The following is a 9,977-nucleotide window of genomic DNA, read 5'->3' as shown; positions in this document are numbered from 1 at the left end:
TCTCATTTCTTTCTTTTATTTTGGCCTAAGATTTAAAAAATTATTAAAGAGATACATACTTAGGTTAAGATCTGCGCCTTGTGCAGAATAAATATTTTATATTTATTACTTATTTTATATTTTTCTGCATATTATAAAATAATGAAATAATAATTTATATTAAATAACTAAGAAACCAGTTACTATTATGTAATAGACTGGCTTTCACATATAATTTGCATATATAAATCAAATGACCGCTCTTGTTTATTCACAATCATTTTAGGATAAATAAATCAAAACAATCAATCTTATCTATCGTATATGATATATAATTAAATTTAAACTATATGAAGTGTATATATATATTAACATAAATACCTGTTAAAATAAAATTATTTATTTATATGATTTTATTATCATTGTATATTATTATAGAAATAAAATTAAACATTGATCACAAAAGTTTATGTAAGACTTTTAACAGTTTTAGTAATTTATACTCGTTTTGAAAAATTCAAAATACAACATATAAAAAAAATCTAAAATTTTAATATATGATTAATGTAATTGTGTGATTTATTTTAATAATAAAGAATTAAACAAAAAGATAGAAAGTATACATATTATTCGTAAATCTTCATTATTTAAAATCATTAATTACTATATATATCATAATCACATTAGGTAATTCCGTAGGTTTTATTTAAGAAAATGATATATAAAAAATTTCAATTTGATAAATGAATGGTCCATAATGAACATACTATATAATATAACATTCTCTAGCAATTTAATTTTGGACTAACAAAATTCTCAATTTAGTTTCAGGTCGCCACATAAACAAATTAACATTCCAATTACATGAAAACTCAGCATGACACTTTTTTAATTGGTACAAACTATATGTTCTAAACTTTTTAAATGTTTCTCTATTAATATATAGGAGGACGTTAAACCATTGATCATTAATTTTTAACATAATAATTTTTAACAGTTTTCGTAATTTTGTCATTTTCTAAATTTCAAAATATAAAATATACGAAAAATATATATTTTAATTCTATAGCTAATTTGACTGTTTAATTTATTTTAATAATATAAAATTAAAAAAAATAATGGATGAGATATAAATTGTTATCAAATCTTTATTATTAGAATCATTAGTTGTCATATATATATATTAGTCATATTTGGTAATTCCGTAGCTTTTATTTAAAGAAAGAAAAGAAAATAGTAATTGTACACTTTAATTAATTTTATGATTAGTTTAATGAAAAGTATAATATATATTTAATTGGACCAACATATTTTCTAAGGATTCTGAATTTCATTCTGATGATGACACGTGACTACACTTAAAAGTTGTAATGTTTCTCAATTAATATATAAGGGATTAGTCTTGTTTTCAAGATCCACAGTAATAACGTAATGCCAATACCTAGTTAGACAATCTCCAATCTATGTATCTAATTTTTAAAATATAACAATTTAGATTTTAATGTATTTACTTATTATAATATATTTCAGATATATTTTTATATTTTATTGTTAACATATCTTATTTATAAAACTTACAAGTGACCTTTATTTATTGTAATATTTACAAAACCTTAATAAATTAAGATGAAATACATTACATCATATAAAAGTATAAACATAATAAACTTTAGATTAACCATAAAAGCATACATTGGTTTGTTACATGACACATGATATAAAAATTAAACAATATTACAACAACGATGACAAACTTTCACAAGACTCTTTCTAATTTTAGTAACAAGTTGACCACCCTTATTTAAGCATATATTATTTTACGTTTTGGTAAAAGTATATATAATATTTTACTTTCAGATTGTAATATGAATGTAAACCAATCTAAACCAACAAATTAAACTTCCCTTTCTCTGTAACCATTATACCCACAATGTTTCTTCAAGCATAGCTGCACATCCCATATGCACACGACCTCCCTTTGTTGCACTTCTTAAAGCAACCTCCACAATGTCTCTTATCAAACATCGGGTTTACACAGTATCCATTGCAACAAATTTCTGAGTATTGACAGCTTTTTCCACATCTTCCGCAGTTCAGTTTGTTGGTCCTTAAGTTGACACACCTCTTACGACAACAATCACGACCTGGACTGCCTTTGAGACGACATACTTTAGGGCTTTTATCACATGTCATCGCACTTGTACGGTTCCCACCTTTTTTCCCTCGTGTAGCAGCTATCAACTGACCATATCTGTTTCGGTGGTTCACCTCAACCCTTAGCGGTTCGCTAAGTGGTATTGCAATGGCCATGACCATTATGAGTACCACAACGAAATAAGATATCTTGAATGTATTCATTCTTCTTATTTTGTCGTCGACTTTCAAGAATCAAAGGAGTTAGATAAAAAAAAAGTAAACAAAGTTTTTTGTATCGGAAGATGTGTTTGCGTGTGTTTGTATGTGTATTAATATATTTGGATGAAGAGTAATGAATGGCGTGAATGGTATTTATACACGAGAGCATGATGCATATGTCAACGGACAAGTTTTTGAAAAATTAGGTCTTCTAAGAAAAATATTTGACTTTTCCAGACTCTTTTAGTGGAGTGGTCAATTTCGAAGGGTTGCGATTTCAGACGAAATAAACGAGTTAGGCTCGCGTAGAAAAAAAAAATCGATTAATATCTAAATTAGGCAGAACAAAAGTGGAACACATGCAATTCAATTGATCATTTGAAGATAGTTTTACTTTGGGTTAACTGAAAAAAAAAACATGCATGAAGCACTCACGCTAGCTAAACTAATTGAATTTCTTTTTGTAACTTAAAACTAATTGAAATTTTCAGTAGGGAAATTGAAACTATAATCTCTCCATTGTCTGCTTTCGTGAGTTAATATCAATGTCATACATGATGATTAGATTTAGACCAATAACATTTATTTGTTAAATGATAAAGAAGTAAATCATCATGCAATAAAATTTAGATATTATTTTCTCCTCAGCAATTTTTTTTTTTTTTTTTTTTTTTTTTTTTTTTTTTTTTTTTTTTTTTTTTTTTTTTTTTTTTTTTTTTTGAAAATTAAAAAATTATTGGGCCAGAACCCTCCACCGAAACCCAAGCGGAGCCGCTCAACTTCCGTAAAGTTTCTTTTTCTCCTCAGAGCATGATTGTCCGGGGTCTTTAGTGGGTTTCTTAGTGCGTGGGCCCCTACAAAACCCTTAAGGATCGGTTACAAAAACTACTAATTAAGAACCGATTTTAGTGAGTTTCTTACACTGTTCGCGGGCTCCACTGACACGTGGCAGCTCGCGATTGGTTTGCTTTTTAATTTTTAATTTTTTCTTTAAAAACTAAGATTGAGTTTCTTAGGGATAATCATGGCCTCATCAATTTATACAAGGAATTTGCAGCTATGAAATACTAAAAACTCATCTCCATCCACTACGTGCAGTATCATATTAATTATGTTTGCGTAATTGCGTATTGATTTGGCACTCAATGTTGATCCTTTTTTTTTGAAACACTCAATATTGATCTCATTGTACTTTCTTTGCTCTTTATTCTGTTAGTTTACATTTGAACTATCAAACTTCAAAAAAAAATTGTATTGTTTAAAAAAGAAATTATTCCTCAAAATGCTTTTTCCTCAATGTGTTTCAATATATTTAGGTATCCATTAGCCTACCAATTATGGATCAATTTATATCAGTTATATTTTTCAAGATCTTTGTCCATTTTCGCTATAAGAAAATCTTTTACTATTACGGTATTACCATTGATTATTATATTTCAATACCAAGTGTAATTGTTGTGTGTGTATACACTTGCCATGCCATTTTTTTTTTTGAACTTAAGAAAATGTCTTTAAGATTTTATGAAGCATCCATATTTGTTATCAACTCGTTATCATATCTTTTCCTTGACTAGTTTTCATATCTAAGCAAATAATAAAAGATCATACATACAATACAAAATTCCCCTAGTACACGGTACATGGTTTTTTTCCGAACCTGACTAAAATCCGTTATAAGAGCACTCGAGTACATGATGACTTTGTGGATAACTTGATGAATAGTATACTTGCGTACCTAAACAGGTACAAGTAGTTTTAAATACGCATCATGTCAAAAATTACGCTGTAGAACAACTGAAATTTGGGGTTGAACTTGAAGTCTTGATTTTGTTTTTAGTTTATATTTTTGGTTTAAAATTAAAAGAAAGAGCTCATATTCTCTATTACTACGCATGACACTACAAACAGTATATAGTTTTCTTCTTCTTGGCGTCAAGAATGTTTTAATATAACGAAATTCACACTTACAATTTTCGTATGTTATTACAATTGTATCACTGCTATATCTTTTTCGGTGTATCATTGCTATATCTATTTCATATATTCATCAACACATGGAACATGAATCGCTGTTCAAAGTTGACAGAACTTAACTTAAATCCGTTGTAAGAGCACTCGATTACGTAGGTTTGACTCTTTTGGATAGTTTGGATACATATACACTCTTTCAATGACAAATATCTTTCCCTGCTAAAATTAAAAACAAAATTGGATACTATTTCAGGCATAATAATAGAAACCTCTAACACGAAACAAAATTTCACTTCGTTAGTGATGTCTAATGTATCAATTCCCTACTTTATGTATGTTCTTTGTTGCTTGACCTAAAAAAGAATACGTTGCCTTCTTCAGTTAGTAAACCTAAAAACTTACTGACACTGTTGAAGAGTTATAATTTATAAGGTTGTGTTTATTGATGATTCTATTAGTCCTTCGCTCACAAGGTGCATAGCTGCTTCTTTGTCGAATTTTCTTGCAAAGAGAGAGCACGGGACATGTTTGAAGTCGGCTTTACACCATTCTGTTCGTGATCCAGACTCGTAATTGACATGGTTTATACTCTGTTCCAAGAAAAACAAAGAACCAGTGATTACTCAAAGGACAAAGACACAAACAAGTAACTATATACCTTTATTTCTTTGACCAAAAAAAAAAAAATATACCTTTATTTCTTTTATATCCTCAGGGCCTGAGTTTTCAAATGTGAAAGTGGCAGGAAGCCAAGACTTGGCTTACATGATAAGGAGGCTACCAAGTTTTGTTGGAAAGCAAGTCCTCACTCAGTTTAACTACCTAAATAACTTTTTATCAGTCTCTTAACTAGGATAGGTCTTTTTTTTTCTTTAAACAAAGGTAGCATAGATTGTACAAAGGTTTTTTAAGTGAATAAATTTAAAATTCTTTCAAAAATAAAAAGAAAGATTTTGTAGATAGTGAGATCACAATTTTAAAACATATCTTATAACACAAAACCGTACTTATAATGTGATTTTATAAACTAGAGCATAAGTTCAAACTTGACTGAAACACACAACCATTACTTAGAAGTTCATTCAGATTAACACATTGTAATCGCAACCAATGAGTCTATGAACTGCAGCGTTCATAGAATCACTTTTCCATATGCAGGTGACACTGCTATTTTTGTAGCCACACTTCTCCCATTCTTCAGTGCCATCAATAACCTGTAATGAACGAGAAAGTGTCACGTATGTTCCACAACAGAGTTGGTTTTCTTCTACAACAAGACTATATTTATTTGTTGTTGAATCAAATACCTCCTTGTGTAGCACAATCAGTGATTGATGTAGACTTTAAGCAACAAGCATTTTTGAAGAAAAAACTCAAGAAATCCCCCTCTTCTTGTGTTCCCATGAACCCTTCAAACTTGAAAGTTTCAAGAGTGTTCTTCAAACATTCAGGAACAGAGCTCCGATTTTTCCACTCAACCTTATATGCATCTGCGATAGAGAGAAAGATAAGACTCAAGAGTACGTCACCACACCATGCTTTTTAGCTGAACAGTAAACAAGAAAAACTTACATCAGTGTAAAGATTGAGGACTCGCAGTTTAGGAGAATTTCTAAGCAACCAGACAAGGACCTTGGACCAATCCTCCCTCAATATACACAGCTTCAAATCTTCAAGCTGGTGGAAGACGGTACCAACATTAAGCTTAGACTGCACATACACACACACACGCATGATAAGAAACGTAATTACAAGAAACCTCAATGATATATAATTTGTTTGACATATGGAAGGAAACATGTTACCTGATCTTCTTCAAGGTTTGTAATCTGACGTACTGAAAGGTGTTTGACGGATGTCATTGATCGAAGAAGCTCATCGAGAAAATGTGCAACATCAATAACTGCCTCTTCTAGCTTTGGCATATCCTCAATAATATAGGATAAATTATCTCCATCTTCATAGATTTTTAAATACTTCAAAGAAGGAGTAACGATGACATGCTGTACAGAAGGATATTCACTGCGCGTCTTCAAGGTCAATCGCTGCAAAGTAGAGACCTTAACAATTACTGCCCTCAAATTGTCATCGTAGTCTCCGTGTCGGTCAATAAAAAGATCTTCAAGAGCAGTGCAATTAGACAGAAGCAGTCGAAGAGCGTCGTCGTTTAAGTAAGTAACGTCTCGAAGCTTCAACGTCTTCAAGTTAGGGAGATTAACACTTTGAGGCACGTCCACGAAGATAGACTCCCCTTTGAGTTTCAAAGCCGTGAGGGAGTTGCAGCACGTGTAGAGACTACTCGGCAACGGCACAAAAGGTTTGTTATCAATGGTGTCATAGCAGATCCTTAGACTTAGCTCACGCACGCAGCGAGAAACCGCGATTCCAACCCATAGTTTGATATTCTCAGGTCGAAATAACTGAGGATTTCTAGATTTTAGGACCAGACTTTCTATGACGGGAGCCCTATGTAAGGGCAGATTCTTGTGGATGAAGTCTCGGTACCTTAAGTCGGAAGTGTTGGGGTAACACAACACAAAGCTTCGTTCTTGCTGTTGATGCTCATCAGATTCAGTCGCCACTCAGACCGTTAGGGCTTCCTCTTAGAAAATAACTCATGGTAAAAATGTCTATGGGCCTGGGCCTGGGCCTGGGCCTGGTATAGTTTTATTAGGCCAACTATTTGATGTCCTGCCATTTGCTGACGTTCTTTCTTTTTTTTCCGCAGGAATGTTGGTCAATAATTCAAATATGCAACATGAAAGCCAGATATTCTGGAAAAAAGATTTTAACATTTCAAATGAAAAAAAGAGATTCACAAATTTCTTGTGTCTAACTAATTGTTAGCTTGATCCTCTAGCCACCCAGCAGAATCAAACAAAATAATGTGGTTCTCATATTTATTCATCATTTTTTCATTCATGTGATGATATATTTAGTTCTTTAGTCTTGTGTTCAAGATCCACAGTAATATCTTAAAGGTAAGTTTACCTAGTTACCATCTCCAATCTATATATCTGATTTTTAAATATAAGATTTTTGAAATGAAATACTGCCATAGTTCTCTTTTTAAGTTGTGACTGCTTTCTTGCAGCCCCAACATAATCATACAAATTAATGTGATTCTCATACGTATTCACTTTTTTCATTCATGAGATGTTATATTTTTTTCTTTAGTGTTGTGTTCAAGATCCACAGTAAGCACTTAACGGTAAGATTATACCAAATTACCAATATAGGCAATCTCAAATTTATATATGTATTTTAAATATATTTTTTTTAATGAAAATTTTAATGCATTTTTTATTTTTATTTATAAAAAATATTTCAAATCTATTTTTTAGTTTTTATTGATAACTATTTTATGTATAAAAAACTCACAAGTCATCTCTCTTTGTTGTAATTTTTACAAACTTTAATAAATTAAGATGAATTACATTACATCATATAAAGTATAAAACATAATAAATTTTAGATTAATCATACAAGTATACAACATAATACATTGGTTTGTTACATGCCACATGGATATAAAATTAAACAGTAACACAATAATGATGACAAACTTTTACGAGAGCCTTTCTAATTTTAGTAACAAGTTGACCAACCTTTTTTCAAGTTGACCAACCTTATTCAAGCTAGCTATATAATATTTTAATTTTAGATTGTAATGTGAATGTAAACCAATTTAAACCAACAAATTAAACATCCCTTTCTCAGTAACCTTTATACGGTTATACCCCTATTGTTTCTTCAAGCATAGCTGCACATCCCATATGCACACGATCTCCCTTTGTTGCACTTCTTAAAGCAACCTCCACAATGTCTCTTATCGAACATCGGGTTTACACAGTATCCCTTGCAACAAATTTCTGAGTATTGGCAGCTTTTCCCACATCTTCCGCAGTTCAATTTGTTGGTCCTCAAGTCCACATACCTTTTACGACAACAATCGCGACCTGAACTGCCTTTGAGTCGACATACTTTGGGGCTTTTGTCACATGTCATTGCACTTGTACGGTTCCCACCTTTTTTACCTTGTGTAGCGGTTATCACCAGACCATATCTGTCTCGGTGGCTCGCCTCAACCCTTAGCGGTTCGCTAAGTGTTATAGCAATGGCCAAGACCGTTATGAGTACCACAACGAAATAAGATATCTTGAATGTCTTCATTCTTCTTGTTTGGTCGTGACTTTCAAAAAATTAGAGGAGATAAAAAGAAAACAAAGTTGTTTTATATCGGAATATGTGTTTGTATGTGTATGAGTATATTTGGATGAAGAGTAACGAATGACGTGAATGGTATTTATACACGAGAGAACGATGCAAAGGTTTTTGAAAAATTAGGTCTTATAAGGAAAATTAGGTCTTATAAGAAAAATATTTGACTTTTCTAGACTCCTTTAGTGGAGTGGTCAATTTCGAAGGGTTGCGACGAAACAAACGAGTTAGGCTCGCGTAGAAACAAATATCAGTTAATATCTAAATTAGGCGATCACAGTAATCGCCACCGCCTATGAAAATCGATTTTTTACACCATATGAAGCACTAAACTAGCTAAACTAAGTAGGAAAATTGAAACTATAATCTCTAAATTGTCTTCTTTCATGAGTTGATATCAATGTCATACATGATCATTAGAATTAGACCAATATCATAGTGTTTGTTAAATGATACAGAAGAAAATCATGCAATAAAAGTTAGATATTATTCGACCAAAAAAAAAAAATGTTAGATATTATTTTTCTTTAGTTTCTCCCGAGCAATGTATACAAAAAGAATTTGCAACTAACATTGTAACGTCTCGATCGCGTCTGTTTGTGATATACTAAGAGCATTATTAATCTGAGGTTATTAGGATGGAGTTCTTATCGGAAGTTAAGAAACTGTTTCTTAACTTTTAACTAAAAAAACTAAGAACCGGTTCTTAAATAAAGATTTTAAGAACCGGTTCTTAGCTTTTTTTGTTAAAAGTTAACAAACAGTTTCTTAACTTCCGCTAAGAATCCCACTGTAACAACTCCGGGTTAATCATGGTCTAAAAGCTCACCTCCAACCACTACTTGCAGTATCATATTATATCTGCGTAACATTGCGTATTGATTCGACATTCGATATTGATCTCTTTGTACTTTATTTGCTCTTTTATTCTGTTAGTTTATATTTATCTCAAACTGCAAAACATTTTTGTTAAGAAGGTTTTTTAATCTTTTATTCCTCAATGTATTTCAATATATCGATCAGCCTACCAATTTTGGATTGATTTATACTATTTATGTATTATTCAAGAAATTTGTTCTTTTTCGATATAAGAAAAATCTTTTACCATTACGGTATTACCATTGATTATTATATTTAAATACCAAGTGTATTTCTTGTGACTCGTGTGTGTGTACACACTACACACTTGCCGTGCCATTTTTACGTAAGAAAGCATCTTTAAGATTTTATGAAGCATAAAGCATCCATATTTATTACCAACCAGTTTCCATATCTTTTTCTGAACTAAATTTTCCAATCTATGAAGCAAATAATAAAAGATCCATATACATACAATACACAGAATTCCCGTAACACACGGAAATGAATCTTTCTCCGAACTTGACTAAAATCCGTTATAAGAGCACTCGATTAGAGGTTGACTTGTGGAATAACTTGATGAATAGTATATT

At 31.2% G+C, this 9,977-nt stretch overlaps 3 protein-coding genes across 3 annotated transcripts; all 3 read right to left on the bottom strand.

The window, feature by feature from the left end:
• Positions 1-1,749: 1,749 nt before the first annotated feature.
• Positions 1,750-2,438, bottom strand: LOC106311094 (stigma-specific STIG1-like protein 1). The gene has a single exon (XM_013748329.1). The coding sequence runs from the start codon at positions 2,335-2,337 to the stop codon at positions 1,918-1,920; it is 420 nt and encodes a 139-aa protein (XP_013603783.1). The 5' UTR covers positions 2,338-2,438; the 3' UTR covers positions 1,750-1,917.
• Positions 2,439-5,309: 2,871 nt separating this feature from the next.
• LOC106309359 (putative FBD-associated F-box protein At5g56700) lies at positions 5,310-7,693 on the bottom strand. Its single transcript, XM_013746389.1, has 5 exons — positions 7,687-7,693; positions 6,111-6,886; positions 5,878-6,015; positions 5,613-5,795; positions 5,310-5,519 (listed from the first exon to the last, which is right to left on the bottom strand). The coding sequence occupies exons 1-4, from the start codon at positions 7,691-7,693 to the stop codon at positions 5,745-5,747; spliced, it is 972 nt and encodes a 323-aa protein (XP_013601843.1). The 3' UTR covers positions 5,310-5,519; positions 5,613-5,744.
• Positions 7,694-7,830: 137 nt separating this feature from the next.
• LOC106307732 (stigma-specific STIG1-like protein 3) lies at positions 7,831-8,564 on the bottom strand. The gene has a single exon (XM_013744765.1). It carries the CDS (start codon positions 8,476-8,478, stop codon positions 8,059-8,061), a length of 420 nt encoding a protein of 139 aa, XP_013600219.1. The 5' UTR covers positions 8,479-8,564; the 3' UTR covers positions 7,831-8,058.
• Between the last annotated feature and the right edge of the window lie 1,413 nt (positions 8,565-9,977).

This window comes from Brassica oleracea, chromosome C8 (genome assembly GCF_000695525.1).
Source record: "Brassica oleracea var. oleracea cultivar TO1000 chromosome C8, BOL, whole genome shotgun sequence".
NCBI classification, from domain to species: Eukaryota; Viridiplantae; Streptophyta; class Magnoliopsida; order Brassicales; family Brassicaceae; genus Brassica; species Brassica oleracea.
Note: the sequence above shows the minus strand (reverse complement) of the source record. Positions and strands in the feature narration are given on the sequence as shown.

What these genes read in the sequence shown, in the direction of transcription:
- LOC106309359 (XM_013746389.1), bottom strand. An exon ending in CAAACCTTGAAGAAGATCAG is followed by an intron (nt 6,016 to 6,110) that starts GTAACATGTTTC and finishes GTGTATGTGCAG; the next exon opens with TCTAAGCTTAATGTTGGTAC. An exon ending in TCCTCAATCTTTACACTGAT is followed by an intron (nt 5,796 to 5,877) that starts GTAAGTTTTTCT and finishes TCTCTATCGCAG; the next exon opens with ATGCATATAAGGTTGAGTGG.
- LOC106307732 (XM_013744765.1), bottom strand. Translation starts at nt 8,478, where the DNA reads ATGAAGACATTCAAGATATCTTATTTCGTTGTGGTACTCATAACGGTC.
- LOC106311094 (XM_013748329.1), bottom strand. Translation starts at nt 2,337, where the DNA reads ATGAATACATTCAAGATATCTTATTTCGTTGTGGTACTCATAATGGTC.